Here is a 25,267-nt window from a genome sequence, read left to right as displayed (position 1 = left end):
TGTATACATAGATGAGCAGATAACAGAATCCTGCACCCCGTGGACGGGTGGATCACAGGTCGGTATATAGATACATGGATATATATATATATATATATATATATATATATATATATATATATATATATATATATATATATATATATTTACACTCATCACACGATTCCCGCTAATTATGGATTCATTACAGGTGTCCTGTGTCCCCTGGATTTTGGGGCCAGCTGGGGGAGGCTGTAGGAAGCTTTGCCCCATGGCCATTTCCTCTCCTCTCGGGGGCAGTGTGGGGTCTGTGTGCCGAGCCCACTCCTCCACTCAGTGCTGATCTCTGCTCTGGGCTATTGGCATGCTAATAGTGTATTTGCATTTCACAGAGCACAGCTCTGGATATAAGGAGGCTCAGAGCTCAGGACCCTACATTCTCCAGCAGTGATCACTTGCTCCTGGTACTTCTCACCACCTGAGGATACTTTCCCTTCTCGCAGCCATCATGCAGCCTACTCCCATCTTCCCAGGGCTTGGCCATCACTTGGCTCAGGCTCCTGCTCTGCCAGCAGCCATTCAGGACCAGAAGAGACCCAAGAAAGCATTTGATATTGACTCCATACTTTCCAGGAAGGAGAGACCGGCTCCCCAAGTCATTATGGAGGAACCCGGCTGTCAGATGCCCCCTGCACCCTTTGGCTATTCTTATGGGGCCATGTCCTACCCTCCAGTGTGGCTTTGCCAACCTGCAGCCTTTCCCGGCTATGTCCAGCCCCAGCAGCATTACAGACCACACAGTGGAGGGTGCAGATGTCCATACCCCCTGTGCAGCCACAGAGGTGAGTCCACACTCCAACTTATATTAATTATATATAGTTAGTTTTGGTGCTAATATTTTTACAAAAAGTTGGTTAGCTCAGGAGAGATGTGGATTTTTCTTGAGATTTATTGCTGAGACTTCCATTTCTCACATCACAATAGTTATCTTGGATCTCACTTGTAGAAGTTGTAGCTCTGTGCGCTCCAGCCCTAGGAGCGCTCCTTCCTTACTTCTTGCCTGTGGTAACAGCGCCACCTTCTGCTTTTTCCAGGATATACATCCTTCAGCAACTGTGCCATAGGATCTCTGCCCTGCAAGTCAGGACCCTCCAAACTGAAGAGGATTAGGACGGTCTTCACTCCAGAACAGCTCGAAAGGCTGGAGAAAGACTTCCTGAAGCAGCAGTACATGGTGGGGACAGAACGAGTGGACCTGGCTGCCACACTTGACCTCACAGAAACCCAGGTAAGCACTGGCACATGCACTCTGTTCTCAAACTTTTTGTTTGGCAATGTATTTTTTAGCTGAATGTATTTGCTTTGTAACAGATATAATATGGGTCACTGTACTGTAACTAGAGTCTCACATTTTCTTTAGATCTAAGTTCTCAACTAGGTCTTCCCCTTTCTTCATAGGTGAAGGTCTGGTTCCAGAATCGAAGGATTAAGTGGAGGAAACAAAGTCTGGAACAGAAGAACGCCAAGCTCTCCCAGTTTGGAGTCCTTCCCAAAGAACCACCAGCTTCAGACACCAGAGAGACTGAAGGAGAGGATGAGGTGAATGTAGATCAGTAGATCTCCATCACCTTGTTTTACCTTGACAATTAGGGAAGAGTCACCTGGTCGCAAGACTTTGATAAAGGTCACAATGAAGTGCACAGACTCTCCCATCCCTTGTTAACAGCATGAATTTCTGTGCAGCTTCCATGCTCTGGTCAGGAGAGCTTATGGCTAGTCCAAAGGTTGCAAATCCCATCCGAAGTATATGGCCATCTGACTTTTCTCCAAGTGTGGAGGAGTCTGTAGACAACCTAAGGATGATGCAGTCTCATGCCAAAAAGGCACCACGGACAGGACAATGAGAGCAATGAATTAGTCTCTTGTCTGTGCAGACGTTTAATTTTTGGAAAAACCTAGCTCTACTTGTCACCCAACCAGGAAGGCTCCAAGCGAGAGTTGTGTGATGAACTTCATTATCCTACTTGTGGTAGAGATCTCAGATTTTAAATGACACATTTGTGTCCCATTTTGTAGGCCATTTGGTCACCTCAGAACATTACTATGGAGGTTTCCATATTCTTTTTGCCATCTTCCATAAGTGAAAGGTTGGCTTTACACCTTCATTGCTTGATGTATAATTTTAGGACAGGGGTTCAGTTAATTATCAAAGATCTTCCCGAGTCATTGGAAGGAAATTAAGGTGCAGTATATATGATTTGTCCCTCATCTTACTGTGGTCCTTTCTAGTAACTGTTATTACCCGTTATACTTGCGTTGTCTCAATGCACCATGTATTATTCCCCCATTTGCAGTAGAGTCAAGTAACATAGGATCTGATTTATGGATTTCTTCCAGTTTTACCCTTTAACACCATCAGTACTGGGGTTCTTGGCTGTGCCTGTGTAATATTAATAGCCTGTTCCCTGTCCTAGGATATCTCAGCCCCTATGGTGGCCTGTAAAGGACCATTGTAATTTATATTTGTGCGTAGGCCATTTTATATAAATAAGTTTTATACTGATATTTATTTACCTATTAAAATAAATATTTTTGTTATACGTATTAAATTCTCTCTGGTCAATCTCTTAGCTTTCACACCCATGTATTTTATTATAATGCTCCTCAACCCTAAAAACATCAAATATTAACCAACATAACCAAAAAGGTGATCCATATCCAAATCCCACCCAACAGGTACAAGTATTACAACAGAATTGAATAACCCGTCAGGGGTGATCGAGAAACCCAAAAGCACAAGGACACCAAGGAGTTATCTAGAAAAGTAGTAATTTTACTAAGCACAAATTGCAATAACAGCCCCCCACCCCCAAAAAAAAAAAAAAAAGTGTTAGTGACATGGAGTAAGAAAAGTATGAATAAAAACGAGATATGGAAAGAGAAAATTCACCACATCAATTGGAGACCAGAAAAGAAATCCCTCAAAAGACGCTCCTGAAAAATAACGAGCCCATACCAAAGCCGAGGTTATACTAGAAGCTGTAATCTGACAACTGTGTAATAGACAAGTCATGACGGCATAGTCTAAATGCCAAATAGATCAGGTACAAAACATAAGCAGATCTGCACAGACATAATATACTGAGTATAACAATACAGGGGAATGTAGAGCGTCAATGTAATAAGACACGATATTGACGCCTATTTTCATTTACCAAGTCTATATCCTGTAAACCACATAGATCAGTCACCGTCATAAGGCGATTAAACCCAACAAACCCACTCGAATATATGGTAAGAAATACATTGGGACATGAAGTCAGGTCAGGAACACATGAAGAATTGTGCATAAGCCTCAAACCAACTTACTGTATATATTTGTGTATAAGCTTTTTTTGTGCTAAAAATGCTCACCTCAGATTATACACTAGCCTTGGTCCCAAAAAGCCGGTGGGGGAGCAGCGAGTAAGACAGGAGCCGGCCGGGAAGGGGGAGCGGCAGAGCTGCGGGTCACAGAGCCAGGAGCCGGCGGCTGTGTCCAAAGCCTGTGCCGCTGCAGTAATAGCGCACAGTGCCAGCCGTAGGCTTCCAGCACACATACTCACCTGCCTGCAGACCCTCGGTGAATCAGTGGCACTGCATCTCGTTCCTTGCGCTCTTCCAGCCCAGCGGTCATGTGACGCCGCTCATTAAAATAATGAATATGCACGCATCTCCACTCCCATAGGTGTGGAGCGCATATTCATTACCTTAATGAGCAGTACTACGTAATTGTTCGTCAGGAAGAGCTGTTGGAAGCTGGAACAAGATGCAGTGCCACCGAGGGAGTGCAGGCAGGTAAATAAGATTTTTTTCTTTTAACAGGAATCATACATAGGGATAAGGGGATAAGGAGCCATGCATACCAGGGTAGGGACCGGGAGAGCCATGCATACCAGGGTAGGGACCGGGAGAGCCATGCATACCAGGAAAGGGACCGGGAGAGCCATGCATACCAGGAAAGGGACCGGGAGAGCCATGCATACCAGGAAAGGGACCGGGAGAGCCATGCATACCAGGAAAGGGACCGGGAGAGCCATGCATACCAGGAAAGGGACCGGGAGAGCCATGCATACCAGGAAAGGGACCGGGAGAGCCATGCATACCAGGAAAGGGACCGGGAGAGCCATGCATACCAGGAAAGGGACCGGGAGAGCCATGCATACCAGGAAAGGGACCGGGAGAGCCATGCATACCAGGAAAGGGACCGGGAGAGCCATGCATACCAGGAAAGGGACCGGGAGAGCCATGCATACCAGGAAAGGGACCGGGAGAGCCATGCATACCAGGAAAGGGACCGGGAGAGCCATGCATACCAGGAAAGGGACCGGGAGAGCCATGCATACCAGGAAAGGGACCGGGAGAGCCATGCATACCAGGAAAGGGACCGGGAGAGCCATGCATACCAGGAAAGGGACCGGGAGAGCCATGCATACCAGGAAAGGGACCGGGAGAGCCATGCATACCAGGAAAGGGACCGGGAGAGCCATGCATACCAGGAAAGGGACCGGGAGAGCCATGCATACCAGGAAAGGGACCGGGAGAGCCATGCATACCAGGAAAGGGACCGGGAGAGCCATGCATACCAGGAAAGGGACCGGGAGAGCCATGCATACCAGGATAGGGACCGGGAGAGCCATGCATACCAGGATAGGGACCGGGAGAGCCATGCATACCAGGATAGGGACCGGGAGAGCCATGCATACCAGGATAGGGACCGGGAGAGCCATGCATACCAGGATAGGGACCGGGAGAGCCATGCATACCAGGATAGGGACCGGGAGAGCCATGCATACCAGGAAAGGGACCGGGAGAGCCATGCATACCAGGATAGGGACCGGGAGAGCCATGCATACCAGGAAAGGGACCGGGAGAGCCATGCATACCAGGAAAGGGACCGGGAGAGCCATGCATACCAGGAAAGGGACCGGGAGAGCCATGCATACCAGGAAAGGGACCGGGAGAGCCATGCATACCAGGAAAGGGACCGGGAGAGCCATGCATACCAGGAAAGGGACCGGGAGAGCCATGCATACCAGGATAGGGACCGGGAGAGCCATGCATCTATACATATGACAGGGACGGGGGGAGCCATTCATACCATGTAGGGATGAGGGGACAATGCATACCTGGCTTACACTTGTGTCAATAAGCTGATCCAGTTTTTCGTGGCAGAAGTAGGTGCCTCGGCTTATACTCTAGTATATACAGTAACGAAAACTATATTTAATAATCAGCTTTTGTAATATAATTTATTACACCCCCTCTGCCCTCAAAAAAAAGAAGCAATGGAAGGTATATCCTAGATGTAGCAATTAGCACACATTAGAGGTCTCCATACATTTGGGGGAGTGAAAGACTCCGTAAAGCTGTGTAGATGTATGATTTGCCTCTAGTGTACATTGGACCTTAGGGTGGTTCTTCTGTTCATACAAGGCCATAACAGCCCCCTTGTTATCAGGTCAGTCATTGTCAGCCACAGGGAATAAAACCTGGTACCCTGCAGCTCTAAGTGGAAGGTCCACACCCGGCCAAGAGCTTCAGCTTCATGTGTTTTACCTCCAATGTCTGAACAGAGCTCTACACTGGGGAGGAGCAGACACCACAGGAGTCTCCTAGACTTAGGGCCCCGTCACACATAGTGACTCACCAGCGATCCCGACAACGATATGAACTTATGAGGATCACTGGTGTGTCGCTACATGATCGCTGGTGAGCTGCCAAACAGGCAGCTCTCAGCAGCGAACAGGACAGCGACACGCAAGTAACAAGCGACGCACGTTGCTTAGTTACCCACAGTGTACGTTAAGATACCAGCATGCTGGTGCAGGGAGCTGGTAACCAAGGTACACATCTGGTTTGTAAGCGCCACGCGGCGCTTAGAAACCCGATGTCTACCTTGGTCACCAGCTCCAGCTAGCTGATCGCTGGTCTCCCGCCTGCCACACGCAGCGATGTGTGCTGGCCAGCGGGAGACCAACAACCAAAAAAATGTCCAGACCATTTGAGCACGATCAGCGACACCCGGCAGGGGGGCCGTTTGCTGATAAGTGTCACACACAGCGATCTCCAGAGGCGTATCTAGGCTTTCTGGCACCCGGGGCAAGAATTTGGTTCGGCGCCCCCCCCCCCCCCCAAAGAAAAAAAAGGACATATGTGACTTACACACTTAGCCATGTACCCACGAGCTGCTCTCCCTAATGCTCTCAATGTTCAGTAAAAAACTGAAAGCAGGAAGAGAAGCTCGTTGTCACAAGACCACATCTATGAAAATCGCATATGTATGTGATTTGTATACTTCTGGCCACATTCCGACTAGACGTGCCCGGCCTCGCTCTGTTCATTTTCATTGAGTGAGGCCACACATGTCTAGTCAGCATGTGACCGCATGTATGTAAATTACCGGCACGAGAGAATCCTGACAGCGTTCAGTGAGCACTGTGAGAATTCAGACGTCTGCAGTCACATAGAATGTCTGCAGACTCAGCACAAACCTGGACATCCCCTTTAATGTTCCTAACAAATAAAAACATGAGAATTAGTCAGTATCACTAATAATATTTACATCCAGGTACCTTATAGATGACGTCGTCTCTGCAGTCGTTCTCCTTTTCTTCTTCAGGTCCAGACCCCATGATGAGTTTTCTCATCCACATCTCGTCTCAGTAGACTTCAATCTTCTCCGGTCTTCTGCAGCAAATCTTCACACGATGCCCTTAAAGATAGAAGTGTCATTATAATGCTCCTAAATAAAAATGTCTGCAATATACTGTCTCCTCACACTATTCCCCTCCCTCCTCATACTGTCTCCTCTATCATCCTCCTGTTCACCATACTGTCTCCTCATATATTTACCCCCTCACTCTCTATACTGTCTGCTCACACATATCCTCGACTCCCCATACTGTGTCTGCACACATCCCATCACCCTCACTCCCCATACTGTGCCCACATAAATTCATCCGTTCGCACCCCTTACTGTCTGCACCCATCCCCCATACTGCTTCCTGATATATGCCCTCATACATACTCTTCATTTTGTGTCCTCAAATCTCCCCACACACGTTAAATACCATCCCCACTCCAAATCCACCACACACATTAAGTACCCCCCATCCCCACTCCAAATCCCCCCACACATTAAGTATCCCCCATCCCCACTGAATAATCCCTTGTCCCTACTCCCAAATCCCCCCACACATTAAGTATCCCCCATCCCCACTCCAAATCCCCCCACACATTAAGTATCCCCCATCCCCACTCAATAATCCCTTGTCCCTACTCCCAAATCCCCCCACACATTAAGTATCCCCCATCCCCACTCCCAAATCCCCCCACACATTATGTACCCCCACCCCCACTAATTAACCCCATCTCCACTCATTAAACCCCATACATTAACCCCCCTTCACATTAACCCCCCCACTTATTAACTCCCATCCCCACATTAACCCCCATAGCCACTCATTAACGCACCACTCATTAACCCCCATACTTTAACCCCCACACTTTAACCCCCATCTCTACATTAACCCCCATCTCCACTCATTAACCCCCTCACTTTAACCCCCATCTACACTCAATAACCCCCCACTCATTAACCCCCATCCCCACATTAAACCCCATCTCCACTCATTAACCCCCCACTCATTAACCCCCACACTTTAACCCCCACTCATTAACCCCCCGACTCATTAACCCCCATCCCCACTCAATAACCCCCCCACTTATTAACACCCCCCCATCTCCCATCTTCGGTGGTTCTTCAGCTCCACAGAGGAGCACACTTACCACCGTTTGCTCTGGGCGCCGGGGAGTGACGTCAGCAGCGTGATCACATGATATGATCACGCTGCTGACGTCGCTCTGACCCGGCGGTCAGCGCTAATTCGCCAGTACAATTGCTGCCTGGGAGCCGGCACGGCCTCCTTCTCTGCATCGGCTGTCAGCTTGACAGCCGTCACAGAGAACAGCCGGCTCACAGGATGGTGGGCGGCAGATCGCAGCCGCAGGGGGGGGGGGGGGGAAGACACTGCGGACCACTGCATTAGGCGGCCCGACTGCGCCCCCCTGCTGGCTGCGCCCGGGGCAACTGCCCCGGCTGCCCCCCCTGGATACGCCACTGGCGATCTCGCTGGTGAGATCGCTGTTGCATCACAAAACTTGTGACTCAGCAGTGATGTGATCTCGCTAGCGACAGAAAAGTAACAGTAGTAATTACAGGGATGTGATAATTGTAGGGCAGCTCGGGCTGGAACTAGTAGAGACCATTTTATATTGGATACTGACATACATTAGTGAGGACAGTTTAACACACACACACACACACACACACACACACTATTGCTGGAAACAATAATGTAAGGTACATAGTTAGGAGTTTTTGATCAAAGCACAAAAGCTTCCAACCACGTCAAGGTGACCTAAATATGGATGGTCCCATCGCTAATGTCCTACCTCTCCATGTGCCAAACCAGAAGCCATTTCAATGGGGACTGAAAAGGAGACCATGCCCAGCTTGCAATTAAAGCCTTGTATGGAAGAGGTGTGCAACACCGCTGAGCACTGGAGGGACCCCACACCCCAATGAGAGAGCAAAACAGCCGGAACACTGGATGCAGTGACAAGCAGGAGGCAGATCATAACGGGTGTAACGGTGTCCTCTGTGCTGTAATATCTCTTACATTACCATCCCATGTCTCAGGAGGTCCACTCTGCTTTTCTTCACTTCTGGATGAAGGACGCTGGCTCGAAAGGCTTTGTAACATGGGAACAAATAAAAGATCACTGCTTCTCCACGTATTTCCAGTGTGACATTTTACTCACCGGTCTCAGAATGAATTATTTTTACATATACAAAATATATGTATATATTTTTTTAATTACACATACATATATACACACACACATACAGAGGACAGGACAATCAATATGTGGCGGGCCAGTAGGTAACAGTCTCCAATTAAGACACCAGACGTACACTACAATAGCCGCAGGTGGCCAGCGACCCCCGATCATTTACCATGGGATTTACAAAGGTGGGGGGAGGTCAGAAGTGGGATCTCATTTACCTCTGCCCAGGGGTCGCAGCCGGTCAGTTGCTGCATTAGGGGTATACATCTCACATTGCACCTATCATACATGCATCTCCTATTTGGGTGCTAGGGGGGGTTCTGTAACAGATATTACAGGTGTTACTCCTTCCAGTGAGATAGATAGGTGAAGGAGTAAGTTTGGGATTCAACACAGGAGTAAATATTGAGCAAAAAGGTAAACTTAACAGTGATGTTTTCACAGAGTGGAGGCTTGAAGATCCCACAGTGGCACCGCATACGTGTGAAGCCTCTTGCCTGGTCCTGGAGGAATGCATTGTACTGTCTCCTGACAGCCGTGATGTGTCCCGACTCTCCGATATGTTGCTTCGCAGTCCTGGAAAATGGTGTCGGTGGAGGAGCCTGCAGGACCTCTTTGGAAGGATAAAGTTCAGCGGTGGAGGTCAGGAGTATACTGTCTGACCCCACATGATCCCCCTGGTCAGGTCTGCAGCCCGCTCCGTATACAGTCAGCGGTGTGGTACGAGAAGTTACTTCGGTCTGGGAGGTGAGCAAGACCACGGCCATAGGTGGCTCAAGGTCTGTCAGCGTCTGGGAAGGCAGTAAGCAAAATGGCCTGGCCTTCTGGTATTGTGCAGCGGAGAGTGAGCAAACCTTCCCCTGCTGCGCACACTGCCTTCCCGCCAAAGACCCCGTCTTCCCACGCTCAGAGACTTATATCTGACCCACCCCCTGCAGTCAGGTGCCCAATTCTGTCCTGGTTAGAAAGTATCACTACTGGCAACAAGGGTGACAGCCCCAATAGTTCCGGCCCCGAAATGAGAGAAGCACTGCCAGATATATTACTAAAGACTGGCCCAGTCCATCTTCCTATAAAAAGCAAAAATATATGGTATAAATATTATATTTTAAGGGGTGTGTTGGCCTTAAGTCATGGCCTGCATCCTTTCCTGATAAAACGGGTACATTTAACTTGTAGGAGTGGTATACTATGTGACAATGCTTTATGTTATTCTATATGTCCCCATCTCTATCCATAGTCCATAAAGATTAATAACTTGCAGACATAAGAGTAAAGGCCCCGTCACACACAGCGATATAGTCAGCGAGATCGCTGATTTTGTGACATGGATCAGCGACTGGCCCCCCTGCTGGGTATCACTGATCTCGCTCCATCATCCTGGCCAGTTTTTTGATAGTTGCTCTCCCGAAGGCAAGCGTGCATCGCTGCGTGTGGCAGCTAGAGACAAGCGATCAGTGACGCTGGTTTCCAAAGTAAACAGCGGGTATCTAAGCTGCACGGTTCTTAGATACCCACTGTTTACATTGGAAACCAGCTTGCTCGCTGGTCCTGATTGCTGGAGGGACTGTGTCTATGACAGCTCACCAGTGATAAGCTAATTATGTCTCAGCGATCCCATCCACGTTGGATCGTTAGTGGGATCGCTGGGACATTGATACGTGTAACGGGGCCCTAAGGTCTAGTAATAGTAATGGGTAATATACGATTTAGTGCAGTGGGGGCACTGTAGATTAAGAGGTAAGATAAGGCTATGATAAGAACTGGTTAAGAAAAAGGGGATTTCAAGGTTAGGAGGGGCCAGAGTAGTGACAGTGGAGACACTTCCTGGGTTTAGTCAGTTTGCGACGTGGATGGAGAGAAGTGAGGTTGTTGCAGTAACAAGTTTAAGAAAAGATGTCCAGCAGTCCAGGACCTGAGGGATGAAAATCACAGGAACACACGGGGACAAGAGCAGCATGAGAGCGGCAGTGAGTAGATTCAGTGGGTGATCCCAGAACGTACAAGGCCTACGGTCTGGAAGAGGTTGGAGAGCACCTTCCTTTAGTAGCCCGTTGGAGGGGAAAACAGGCGGGGAATCCCAAACACAAGCTTGTCAGGCTAGTCCGGACGCTGCGGTACCAAAGGACACATCACCAGAACAAAATCTCAGGAGAACAAGGGATAGCACAGAGGAAAGGATCTATGATAAATGAGGATTACTGTGCGATGCATGTGACTGAACTGGATGTGCTGAGTAAAGTGGTTTTGATAAAAATTGAACTTGGACTCATCAGTGTGTGGATATCTGAAACAGGAACCCTGTAACCTGTGGAAAACTCACCTAAAAGTGATTGTTTTGCACTGCACACATCACACAGCAGTTGGGACTTTGTCATCTCTTTGCGGGGTGCCAGGGTGTAAACCAGTAGCCCCTCACCATGACTACCACCCTGGCCACCTTACAGCATGTCCCTTGCCTTTTTACATGGGTCAGAACATATTCTGGCTTTAATCCAATTCTTGGTTTCACAATCTCATAAGGGGCAAGAGACGCCTGGCTATGCTTATGGCATCTGTCAACCATCCTACCCAATTCCCCCAAACATATGAACGTTCAGCTCAGGCAAAGGAGAGAAAGCTGCAGCCATGATCCAGGCTCCATCCAGGCTCCCCAACAAGTCCTCTGATGGAGCATGCAGGGCTGAGGCCTGGGCAGAAACGGATGGAACGGATTGTAGGGAAAGAATTCGGTTATCTACAGAAAAAATACAATTGAGGATATGGGCTTGGGTGTTACGTTGCTGAGTGAGCTCTTGTTGGAGACTGGCTAACTGGGAAGCATTCTCAAGGTCAAAAATTACATAATCCTAGTCTGGTTTTCCTGAAGGAACACCAGTTCCTTTTGGGTGGGAGCTGTGGTCCCAGCGGGGTTCATGGCCTGATAATACTGTTATGGTTCCTGGAGTGGACCCTCTGGGTCGTGGCACCAACCCACCTAGGGCGAGCTGACCTAGTGAGGACCACCCCCTATACGGGGAGTGTAAGGGGAAAGTCCAAGGGGGTAAGGTACCACGACTTCTGGAACCAGGTGGCCGGCTCACAGGAGACACAAATAAAGTGAGTTTGCAGGAAGCAACTAGAAGTGTGCAAAGCATGGACAAAGGGACACACAGGATACAAGATAATACAGGGTGAGTGTACGGAAGCATGGAGAGTACAGGACAATACAAGGCGTGTACATGGGAGTGCACTAGATACAGGACAGTGCAAGGCGAGTATGTAAGGGGGTGGCATTTCTATGGACAGTAGAGACAAACTGCCACTTTAAGAGACAGAACCCCCTTGGCTAGAGCAATTGGACATTCCGATCTCCCCTGCAATAAGACTGTTTTTGGTTTGTTCTGCCTGCTAGGAGAGGGGAGGGGCTGTGTTTCCAGGGTGTGTTCTGAGCTTGGAGTCTGAAGGAAGCTGGCGTGCTGGATTCCATGGGGAGAAAAACGTGCAGCTTAGAACTGACTGAACCTGTGGGATTGCGTACCCTTCCCGGGATAACAAAGGTGGTTTTTCCTGTGTTACTGCGAGGGAGCCACAAAGATATACAAGGAAGGAACAGGCTCGGGATCTTCACACAAGGACAAGACCACATTGCACAGTTTCCAGGGAGGACGTCGCATCATCTTGCAGGGAACTGCAGGGGGCCCCCAGAAAGGAACTGCAACGCCAACTTCACCGTGAGTGTTAACCCTGTGTGCGCACACATGTTTAGGGCTTAGGATAGGCTGCAATAGACAGAGCATGGTAGCCGTGCGGCTGGTGTAGAAGCGGCCAGTGAGGCTAAAGTTAGAGTAGCAGCATACTGTATTTTATTGCATAGTTTTGCTTTTGAGAAATACACTGATCTGTAATAGTGCACCATTTGTACGGCCCAGCTAGAGAATATCCCCTGCATACCCTTGTTTACTTTTTCCTAACACTGCATTCCTTGCCTGTAAATAAATTAACCTTTTGTTGCTTGCACCTCATCTTGTGTACTGTAGTCTCCCTGCATTGTTTTGGTCCCCCAGCCATCGCTTCAAGTACAAGGAAGCACGTATGGCGCACACAGGCAAGCACGCCTGGGCAAAGCAGGGCACGTGCAAGGGAGTGCGCAAGACCACAGAGTTAGGCAGAAATAGAGCGTGTGCTAAAGAGCAAGACAGAGGACAGAGCAGAATGTACGTACGGAGCATGTGCTGGGAAGTACGACAAGGCAGAGTGCAGAACAAAGTAGTGCAGAGTACAGGCACGGAGCAGAAGGCAGAGGACCAGAGGACAGCGCACAGCCACGCCAGGACCAAGCATCCCTATATTCCTCAATTCCTCACAGCTTGGCTCTTATGACTTTAAGAGACCAACTTGACAAATATTCTTGCTATACCCCAGATCACCAGGATTTTATCATCAGTGTTAAAATAATAATTTTTCAAAAGAAAATTTGTATGTTTCTTAAGAAATTTTATTTACAGATTCAAGGTTGTGCAATGGGGGCCAAATTCAGCCCCTCTCTGGCTATTATCTTTATGAATTGGTTTGAACAACAGTATATAGTGATTTAAATCCTTTTCTGGATAGCGTCTATATTTACACACGTTATATTGATGATGTCCTGGTGCTCTGGAGGGGTGACAATTGAAATTAGTGCATATCTCAATAACAATCCCTGCAATATGACTTTCAGCTTTGAACAGAATCCACACACTATTTCCTTTTCGGATCTTCATCTCACGGGTAACTCCCATGAGAAGAGTATCAGCTGTGGTCTATATAGGAAACTAGTGTGTGGAAATTCCCTCTTACAAGCAGCAAGTAAACATCCGAAGCATATAGTTAATAATATCCCTACTGGAGAATATATTAGAGCCAAACGCTGCTGTACAACAGAGGCTTTATATTCTGCTGAATGCCAAATTGATAAACGTTCTATGCAGAGGATATAAAAAACCAATATTGGAGAATGCCAAGAGAAAAACTAATATGAGGAGTAGAGAGGATTATTTAAGGTATAGTGCACACACAGAATTTGGATCTCTCTCCGGTTTCTGAAATAAATTGATTACTATATGTAGTAGAAAAAAAATATCAAGATAGTGGCAATTGTAAAGTACCACCTTCCCATTTTAAATACTGACCCCACTACACAAAAAATTCTTTCAAAGGGTGTTAAATTTGTATCAAAATGCGGGGTTACTATCAGCAACTATCATTCACCCAGTGATCACTCAGCTAATAGGAATTTTCATAGGGAAGCCCAATCCACATGGCTCATATCGTTGTGGCCATAAAACATGTGGTGCCTGCAAATATATGGTTAATTCCAAAAATTTTTCTTCCTTCCAGACAAATAAGACCTATGATATAAACTTTCTCATGAATTGCAGTAGTACTAATCTGGTGTACCTCATTTGCTGCGAACAATGCCGCCTGCAGTACGTGGGATACACCACACGTTCGCTCCGTAAATGATCGGAGCATATTTATGATGCTCAAAATCGTACTACACGGACTCCCTCGGGTGCATCTCGACATTTTTTGCAAATGCATGGGGGTGATGTATCCAACTTAAAAGTTATGGCTATTGACAAACCAAATTTAAAATCCAGAGGAGGTAACATAAATATATGAATTACGAAAATGAGAGGCGAGGTGGATTCTGTGTTTGCAGACAAGAACGCCTGGCGGCTTAAATCTGAAAAATTATCTGAGTTTTTTTATATTGAAGGGAAAAGGGGAATTGTATTGTAAACACATGAGACTCATGCGTTTTTGTGGTTTTTTTGTGTCTCATGCGTTTTCAATTCTATAATATATACTGGGTCGGTTGCCTTTACATGTAGATGGTTTGACGGTACTCTTTGCAATCATATGATCCTTTGAGTTTATTGGCGGTTCACATTGAGTTAATCCATCAGGTGCATACTGATTTGTCTTCAGTTCCTAGCGCAGGATATATGGTTGGGAATTTTTAGTATGTGGTCTTTACCATGGTTTTTTAACCTGTATCCTGATTTTGGATTTTTAATGAAGATTTCTCAATAAAGATTCTATTTTTAAAGTAGCAAGATGTGCTGGAATATTTGGATCTTTGCATTTATGTCAGCTTGTGACATTTCCTAGCACCTTCATCAAAGAACTGCCTCCAACGTGACAAGTAAAAAGGTGAGCTGAAAATATTCATTTTTCAAGCTAGGAAGCGCAATAATAAATCAGGCCCCTCCCAAAGGAAGAGGTAGCCTGATATAGCACATGAGCACTTGGATTTCTGGGTCAAGTCCTCCAAGACCACAGAGAGGACAAATGATATAAAGACCGTTGGCACAACTTCTCAGAATGGTGGTGCACAAGTAGGGTCCCAAACCGTATACAAGTGCAAATTAACTTGGCACACACACGTGGAGATGCAAGTGACAATGAAATTTAATAAGTGCAGTACATACAGTAAACGTTTCGGTCAATAATGACCTTCGTCATTGTACTGAAACAAAGATTACAAAAAATAAACAGAAATATATACAACATAATACTGCTGGGTACAATTGTGTTTTAAATAGCGTTTTTTTGCCGCCCACCATACAAATATTACAGCAAACAAGCAGGATAATTAGAAATAGGAATCATTTGCACTGAAGTACACCAAAATAACAGAGCACGTACCTATATACTGTACTGAATGTACTTGTTTAATAGGGCCACCTGTCCTATAAAAGAACAGTATTGCTGTTTACCCATTGAGTTAATTGTCCCCCTAGGATCCCAGTGAGCCCGTAGTGATATAGTCATTTTACATACCGCAGGTAACTGTGACTAGGTATAATGGACTGGTTATCTGTGAATTAAGAAAAAGCTGAAGGTTAGTGGCGACACCCTAAAGAGGGACTTTGTGAGCACTTTACTGATTAAGGACTGCTGTGCCTTACCGGTAGAAGATTTAAGCGATGTGAGGGCATATGGACGCGGTTTCCACCGCTTGTCATCTGTGCTGCATGGAGTGCGCCCGTTTAGTGCTGGTGCCATATTTATACATAGAGGCTATTATCCCCTCAGGAAGTTCAGGGGCGGAGGTGCCCTTAGCGTGCGGCTCACCAGTGTCACGCTGCGTTCCACAGACATGGAGGCTGATACCGCCGACCGGAAGTTCGGGGGCGGAAGTGCCCCTGACAGGAAGTTCAGGGGCGCCGATGACCCGCACGCTAGGGCACTTCCGCCCCCGAACTTACGGTCGGCGGTAACAGCCTCCATGTCTGTGGAACGCAGCGTGACACTGGTGAGCCGCACGTTAAGGGCACCTCCGCCCCTGAACTTCCAGAGGGGATAATAGCCTCTATGTATAAATATGGCACCAGCACTAAACGGGCGCACTCCATGCAGCACAGATGACAAGCGGTGGAAACCGCGTCCATATGCCCTCACATCGCTTAAATCTTCTACCGGTAAGGCACAGCAGTCCTTAATCAGTAAAGTGCTCACCAAGTCCCTCTTTAGGGTGTCGCCACTAACCTTCAGCTTTTTCTTAATTCACAGATAACCAGTCCATTATACCTAGTCACAGTTACCTGCGGTATGTAAAATGACTATCACTACGGGCTCACTGGGATCCTAGGGGGACAATTAACTCAATGGTTAAACAGCAATACTGTTCTTTTATAGGACAGGTGGCCCTATTAAACAAGTACATTCAGTACAGTATATAGGTACGTGCTCTGTTATTTTGGTGTACTTCAGTGCAAATGATTCCTATTACTAATTATCCTGCTTGTTTGCTGTAATATTTGTATGGTGTGCGGCAAAAAACGCTATTTAAAACACAATTGTACCCAGCAGTATTATGTTGTATATATTTCTGTTTATTTTTTGTAATCTTTGTTTCAGTACAATGACAAAGGTCATTATTGACCGAAACGTTTACTGTATGTACTGCACTTATTAAATTTCATTGTCACTTGCATCTCCACGTGTGTGTGCCAAGTTAATTTGCACTTGTATACGGTTTGGGACCCTACTTGTGCACCACCATTCTGAGAAGTTGTGCCAACAGTCTTTATATCTGAGTATAACCCTTACGTTGAGCACACTCCACTGGGCAAATGACCTCGTTAACCTTATTCTACAATGCCGAGGAAACCTCAAATATTATAGCACAATCCACTTTATCTATTGATTTCCTCAAAATCCCCCCCAAGGAAACTAGGGGACGGGATCTGGAGCGGGAACTCAGACGATGCACTAATTTTGAACTACATTGTGCCACACTCACTGAGTATTTAAAGTTTCAAAGGATACCTAGAGGCCTACATGTTCCTTTGCGCCCTACCCTCTTCAGTGATTCTCAAGACTTCTGCTCACGTTTTGAACAGATTATTAACAAATGTTCTTTTGATCTCATAGCTCTCACGCTAGAGCACTTGCATCGAGGCATCACCAAGTGTAAAGAAGAGATCAACAATATCGAGAGTCAATTGGCCTCCTCTGCTCCCACAGAGGAATTTAACGCTCTGGAGACCAAAATCAACAGAATCATAGAACATCGCCGGGACACGGAAGCGAGAAAAAGAAACAAATTTGCCAGGGACATGGAGGACTACGATCTCAACAGGGTATACAAATGGCGGGAATCCTCCAATTCTATAAACTCTTCCATGTTCCAACTACAGGTCATCAACCGATGTTTCCACTTCTGGATCAGAATACGAGACACAAGCTCCTGTAAATCGTTTTTAGGACAGAGACGTCGATTCAACAGAAGAGGACCCACAGAGGAAAAAGGTCCACGGAGAAACAGACTACAATCGAGTGACTCGTTCACAGGTAATAGCCCACTTGTAATCTATTTGTCATCTAAAAGTCTGAGCATAGCGGAACACCAATTACAGAATGGTCTTTCCTTCTGTCCAAGCTTTAAACACATTTAACTTGGACATGGATTTACAGCGATTTTATAGATCACTAAGATTGAAACTACATTTCTCTGTGAATGTGAGAAATTTTGATTCTGTGTCTACCTTACCTAGTCCAATTATATCCTCAGATAGCCTAGGCCTTAGAAACAAGAGCTATTACAGGCCCCCTATTGGCTCACATGCTCTAGAGACATTTATTTCCTTCATTGATGGTACATTCCAGATTCTCAGGGATGACATCAATAAAGGTAGGGTCCACTTCCCTCGAAATAGGTCCTCATTAGACCAACAAGCATTAAAAAATTTACAAGATAATAAAGATATAATTATCAAACCAGCTGACAAGGGGGGGAGCAGTGGTGGTCCTCGACAAATCCATGTATCAAAATGAAATATATCGTCAGCTTGGTGATACATCTACATAACCGCTACAGGGAGACCCCACCAATGAAATTCAGATCCAAATTGAGGAGGTACTAATGAAATACATCAACAGAGGGGCTCTTGATAAAAAAAAAACCTGTGAGTACCTAACAAAAACCATCCAATTATTCCTGTCTTTTACATACTCCCCAAAATCCATAAAAACCTTGAGAATCCACCCGGAAGACCGATCGTAGCTTCCACTGAGTCCATTTTCTCGCCTATCTCTAAATACCTTGAGAAAATTCTAAGACCACTTATCAGATGTGCAAAATCTTTTATATTGGACACAGGTGCCTTTCTTGACCTCATTCAAAATCTGGGACAAATTCCCAAGGAGGCCTTACTTGTCACCTTTGATATAAAAGATCTGTATACCTCAATACCACATATAGAGGGTCTGAGATCCATGCGTAGACTATTGGAACTATTTGACTTCAACCCTGAACAAGTGAACCTCTGCTGTGACCTTCTCTGGATTGTACTAACAAAGAATTATTTTTTGTTTGAAGATAATTTCTATCTTCAAATCAAGGGCACAGCTATGGGGTCAAACACTGCACCCCCCTATGCAAACTGCTATGTAGCACATTATGAAGAAGACATCTACTTAGATGACCTCTTCCGCACACATGCTTTGGTATGGAAGAGGTATATTGATGATGTCTTCTGCATTTGGGGTGGCACTTTAGACATATTGAACTGTTTCTTCTCTCACCTGTGTTCCTCCTGGCCAGGCTTAGATTTTACGATGTCACAGTCATCATAAAATAAATTTTCTCGATACCATGGTCATTAAAGACGAGAATGGTATTCTTTCAACAGATCTGTATGTTAAACCCACGGATCGTAATAGTTTACTCCATTATGAGAGCTTTCATCCAACAAAAATGAAAAACGCTATTCCAAAATCCCAGATGAAAAGGGTTCAGAGAATACTATCCAATCGGGACATTCAGGAGCAACGAATGGAGGAGATGGGCTTAAAGTTCATGGAGAGGGGGTACCCCAAAAAGTCAATGGTGTTCTGAGGCTCCACCTAAACCAAAAATGGAAAATCGTATCCCTTTTGTCCAGGACTATCATCCCTTAGCATATCGCCTCCATAATAATATACGCAAACATTGGCACCTTCTAAGTGCAGCCTATCCTAATATCAAGGAATTCAAGGAACCATTTCTCCCCTGATTTAGGCGTCCACGTAACATACGAGACCATCTAGTTAGAGCAGATATTGGCTCCGCAGGTCCTCCTAAAAAACAACGGTTTTTGATGAATCCAAAATCAGGTACCTTCCCCTAACTACAATGTACTCCGTGCAATAATGTACTTAAAGGTAATCATTTTTTCCATCCCTATACGGGTAAAAGGTATGACATTAAGGATTATTACACCTGCAACACATCTTTAGTGGTGTATTTGATAAAATGTCCATGTGGACTCATGTGGGAGAAATCACACAACCCATAAAAGACAGGATTTCCAAGCACAAATCTATGATCAGGTGTAAAAATCTACTTCTTCCCATCCCATTACACTTTGTTACAGCGGGTCACAACATTGCCCAACTGAAACTTCAAGTAATAGAGCAGGTTCATACACCACGCATGGGAGGTAACCGTATTAATCCATTATAAAGGAGAGAAGCATATTGGATTCATGAATTGAATTCATTGGCACTGAAGGGACTAAACAAAGAATACGACTTGCAATCCTTTTTGACATCTTAATATACTACTATTCACATAATGGTTCTCCTGATGTCTCTCTCTCTGTTTAATTGTCTCAGAGGTTTTTTAACATGCTTAACCATTAATATGCTATATTTTATGATAAGACTATTATTCTTATAAAACTGACAATCTTAACCTCTATTTCAGAATGCCCGGAATTGAATGTTATGAAATACTATCTGTGAGCACGGACCAACACTGAGCACGTCCCCCTATGCACAGCGTAATGCATATATGTCCGGTATATCTAGTGCCACACGTACTGAGCACTTTGACAACAATCCACCATGACTGACAGCAATGATACACGCCCCCTCTCCTCCCATGCCCTTCCTGGCTATGGAGCCGATGAACCGCACGCTAGGGCACTTCAGCCCCCGAACTTCTGGTCGGCGGTATCAGCCTCCATGTCTGTGGAAAGCAGTGTGACACTGGTGAGCCGCACGCTAAGGGCACTTCCGCATATAGAGGATAAAACTGGAGACAGCAGAGAAGAGCGTGCGTGCGCACACGCTAAGAACATTGTGCAGTCAAGGAACTCAGTATGAGAGGTGCGCATGCACACCCATCAGGACCCCCGAAGCGGCATCTTAAGTGGTGACGTCGGGCCCGAGGTCCCGCCCCCAGGTGAAAGCAGCATAACAGGCGCTCTCATTAGCCTGATTACATTGGGACAATATGGACATGATATATTGACTGAGAAACCTCCCGAATTGGCCAGAACTTCCCATATCTGCAGAAATTCAGAGTCTAATAGGAGACTGCAAACAAATCCGAGAATTCCCATTCTGAGAGAATTAGTGATTGGGATTCCTGCACATGTAGCGGAAATGAACCTTATTCTGGCGTTTATCCTCATGTTTTCTGCACTAAACGATGCAAGAAAATCTTCTGATTGTTGCTGCATTTATTATTTGCTTTTCTCCTTTTTCTTGTGTTCTTGGGTGCAAATTTGATGGATGTTTAAAGGGTTTTTGTAGACAATTTTTTTTGCTTTGAAAAATACAACTTATTTTACATGTAATTTTATGCTCACCATAGCATTTTTCTTTGTCCATATTGCAATCGATTCATAGGAAGTCCCCCAAATGCTGTATCAGAGGGTTAATGTGTGAAGAGAAGGGGGGGTTGACGATGATAATGATGGTTGTATACAGCTGTGTGGACTCTCGTACGTCTCCCACCCTGACAAGTGTCACCATCCCCTGGTCACAGCCTCACGTTACTTGCCCAGACCCCCAGCAAAGGGGGGACCCTCTGTGTTCCTCACTACCAGGTGCTACATTTCCCACGTCATTACCACAGGGTGAAATTCTGCAGCTTTTTAAGTGAAATCCATTAACAAAGTCCGCAGAGCTAATGGGGGACAAAGTGCAGCAATTCCCGATACTAATTCATATGATGACTCTTAGGCCTCTTTCACACTTACGTTTTTTACAATCAGTCAAAATCCGCCAGGTTTTGAAAAAAAAAGGGATCCGCAATTGCATCTCTCTTTTAAATATCCTCATTTTGCGGATCCGTCAAAAAACGGATCCTGTGGCATCCATCCACATCAGTTAACGGATCCGCTTCTCTGCCTTTTTGGCAGATTTTAACTGACAAAAAACTGAAGTGTGAAAGAGGCCTTATATGTAGAGTTGAGCGAAACGGGTCAAAAAATTTCAAAAGTCGCCAACTTTTGGCAAAGTCGAGTTTCATGAAACGAAACCCGACCGTAGGATGAGGTCGGCCACGAGGTCGGCGACTTACGCGCCAAAGTCGTGTTTCAAAAGTTTGTTTTGCGCTCTTTGAGCCAATCAGGATCCACGGACACTGTGGGCAACGTGATGACATAGGCACGGGTCACCACGATCTTTCAGAAGGGCATGCAAGTGATTGGCTTGCTTTGGTGGGCGTCACAGGGGGTATAAAAGAGCGTGCACGCCGACCTCCATCTTACTTCTGCCGATCTTAGTATAGGGAGAGGTTGCTGCTGATTCTGTAGGGAGAGCGTTAGGCAGGGAAGAAGACAAAAAAACTGCTTCTGCTGCTAGCGATTGTGCCTGTACAACACACCAGTCACTGTGTGTGCGGTGCAAGGGGAGGCTATATTGTGGTCGATCAGCGGTGTTGGTTGTTAGGCTGCCTTCTAAGGCTTCCTGACAGCTGCATTGCTGTTTACCCACTGCTCTGCAAACTGCTTTTTTAAAAGCAATCCCAATTTTTTTTTGTCCTGCTGAGGTACTGAGCGTGCATTTTTTCACACCATACAGCGGTGTATGCTCCTCACACAGTACCGTGTAACGGCTGTTACCACAGCCACAGTGAAGCTGTGTGTCACTCTGTGAGAATAAGTCGAGGACATGTTCCGTTCTTACAGACCTGCACCTACTAGTTTTGTCTAGCTTTCAAACAGTTAAATATATTTGCTGTTTGATCACATTCAAAACTATAGAGAGACAGCGTGTGTCAGTCCGTATACTTAAAAAAACACGGAGCTTGACAATTTTACGTACACCTGACAGCCGTGTACGTGCACGCTCCGTACCGTGTAACGGCTGTTATCACGGCCACAGTGAAGCTGTGTGTCACTGTGGAAGGATAAGTGGAGGACATGTTCCGTTCTTACAGACCTACACTCTAGGGAGATTCCTATTCTGCCCAATTCTATATACAACTTGTAGTTTGTGATACACTAGCCAATTTCTGCCTGTGACATAGCGCTCTGATATTCAGTGGGCCTCACACAATCCAAAAGTGTCCAGTGTCCACAAGTGTGTGCAGAAATTCAAAATCTCCCCTGTCCTATAGACACCTTGTACCTTGTTTTACATTACTATATAGTTTGTTGGATTTTGTCTACATTTCTACAAAAAATGAGGAAGGCTGGTGGAAGAGGCCGTGGAATTGGGCGTGGGTTGGCAGCTGGTAATGATGGTGTTGGTGGTGGATCTGATGATCGTGGCAAGAGCAAAATAGGACCGAATGCAGAAGGTGTTGAGCCTGCGTCATCGTCTGGCTCCATAAGGCTTCGAAGGCTTAGTTTTCTAGGAGTTGGCAAACCGCTTTTAAAGCCAGAGCATCAGGAAAAAGCTTTGTCTTACATTGCTGACTCCGCCTCCAGCTCTATCGCCTCCTCTTCAGTTGTAAAAAGTAAAAGCACTGAGTCGTCATTGGAGGCTCATGTTCATGAACCACACCTGTCCTTGTGTCCTTCACCCCAACCAAGATTGAAGGATGACGCAGGCCATACTACTGATTACTCCATGGAGCTGTTTTCACATACCATGCCTGGATCATCAAGTCAAATGGTGAATTACCTAGGCCAAGATGAATCTGACATGGAGTGCACTGATGCACAGCCGCTGATGGATGATTCTGCTGGTACATTCACTCAAAGCACTACATTTTCCTCGCAGTGTACAGAGCCAGATTCTGACCCTGATGAGACTCAGGTGCCCCTTCCCGCACACTATACCACCATACACGGTGACACAGAGGAAGGTGCACATGACATTGAAGAGGAGGTGATGGATGACCCAGTTGTTGACCCAGATTGGCATCCATTGGGGGAAGAGGGTGCTGCTTCCAAAAGCTCAGATGAGGAGCATCCACAGCAGACATCGACATCGCAACAGCTGTTATCTGGCAGGCCTGGAGCACTCCAAAGACAGGTTCCAAACATCAAAAGAGTTGCTGGACAGCTTGTCCAGAGGGTCAAAAGATCACAGCGCGCTAGGCTGCAAAATGTCTGCCAAAGTAGGAAGAGTGCAGTGTGGCACTTTTTTTTGAACAAAATCCTCATGATCAGGCCAAGGTTATCTGTAAGAAGTGAGCAAAGACCTTTAGCCGAGGGAAAAATCTGAAAAGTTTGAATACCAGTTGCATGCTTAGACATTTAACCAGCATGCACTTGCAAGCGTGGACACAACACCAAACCTCAAGTGCCACATGTGCAACTGATCACAAAGAAGGTAGTCAGCAACGCTACATGGTTTCCCCCACTGTAAGCCCACCGGTTAGCACAGCAGCAAATGTTGAGGTGTCATTGCAAGGCCACAGCAGTCAGGGAATCCCACTGTTATATCAACGAAAGACTGATTCTAGGCCATCAGAAAGAACACCAACTCCATCACCATCATCAACCCTCTCTCTCAGTCCGCCCTGTCCACCGCTACTTCCACCATATGCAGCTCTCAAGTCCAGCTCACCCTCCCAGACACAATGAGTAGGTCAAGAAAGTACTCAGTCTCTCATCCGCGTACACTGGGTTTGAACGCCCACATTGCCAAACTAATCTCGTTTGAGATGATGCCCTTTCGGTTGGTGGAAAGCACAGCTTTCCGCGAACTCATGGCCTATGCAGTACCATGCTATGACCTACCCAGTCGCCACTTCTCTCGCAAAGCCATCCCAGCCCTCCACCATCATGTAAAAGACCGCATTGTCCATGCACTCAAGCAGTCAGTGAGTGGAAAGGTGCACCTCACAACTGATGCATGGTCCAGTCGGCATGGCCAGGGCCGTTACGTGTCCATCACTGCGCACTGGGTTAATGTGGTGGATGCAGGGTCCACAGGGGACAGCGGTGGTGGGACAGTGCTGCCTAGCCCACGGTATAGGAAACAGTTGGCTGTAGGCGTTCGACCCTCCTCCTCCAGAAGCGAAAGCTCGTCCACAGAGCGCAGTCGTACGAGCACTCCATCTGCAGCTACCTCTGTTGCACACGAGGTGTCCCCCTATCGAGCAGCTAGTGGAAAGCGTCAGCAGGCTGTGCTGCAGATGATGTGTTTGGGCGACAGACACCGCCGAGGTGCTGGCCGAGTACTTGAAGCGACAAACTGAGTCATGGCTGGGCAGTGTACATCTTGAGGCAGGCAAGGTAGTTAGTGATAACGGCCGTAATTTTGTGGCAGCCATAGCCCTTTCAAAACTCAGCCACATACCTTGCTTGGCTCACACCTTGAACCTGGTGGTGCAGTGCTTCCTCAAAAATTATCTGGAGTTAACAGCCCTGCTCGAGAAGGTGCGAAGACTGTGCGCGCACATCCGCCGGTCGCCTGTACACTCCGTTCGTATGCAGAAGCTGCAGCGATTGCTCCACCTTCCCAACCACCGCCTCATTATCGACATTGCAACAAGGTGGAACTCCACCCTGCACATGGTGGAGCGGCTGTGCGAGCAGAGGCAGGCCATAATGCATTTGTGGGAGGATACACAGCCAGGCACTTTGAGAGCAGACATGGAGTTGACAGGTGTGCAGTGGTCGAAGCTGAAAGACCTCTGTAAAGTCCTTCAGTGTTTTGAGGAATGGACATGGCTGGTAAGCGCAGACGACGCCAT

The 25,267-nt window shown here is 46.5% G+C and overlaps 1 protein-coding gene and 1 long non-coding RNA gene across 2 annotated transcripts in view; one reads left to right on the top strand and one right to left on the bottom strand.

Moving 5' to 3' along the window:
• Window positions 1-25,267, bottom strand: part of LOC141098791 (uncharacterized) — a 203,392-nt gene that overhangs the window by 10,604 nt on the left and 167,521 nt on the right. The window lies entirely within an intron of this gene.
• Window positions 347-4,001, top strand: LOC141098790 (homeobox protein not2-like). The gene is made up of 3 exons (XM_073586775.1): window positions 347-821; window positions 1,074-1,267; window positions 1,438-4,001. The coding sequence occupies exons 1-3, from the start codon at window positions 488-490 to the stop codon at window positions 1,594-1,596; spliced, it is 687 nt and encodes a 228-aa protein (XP_073442876.1). The 5' UTR covers window positions 347-487; the 3' UTR covers window positions 1,597-4,001.

Source organism: Dendrobates tinctorius, unplaced genomic scaffold (assembly GCF_039654945.1).
Source record: "Dendrobates tinctorius isolate UK_male_01 unplaced genomic scaffold, ASM3965494v1 ptg000095l, whole genome shotgun sequence".
In the NCBI taxonomy this organism is placed as follows: Eukaryota; Metazoa; Chordata; class Amphibia; order Anura; family Dendrobatidae; genus Dendrobates; species Dendrobates tinctorius.
This window is presented reverse-complemented; position numbering and strand designations above follow the sequence as displayed.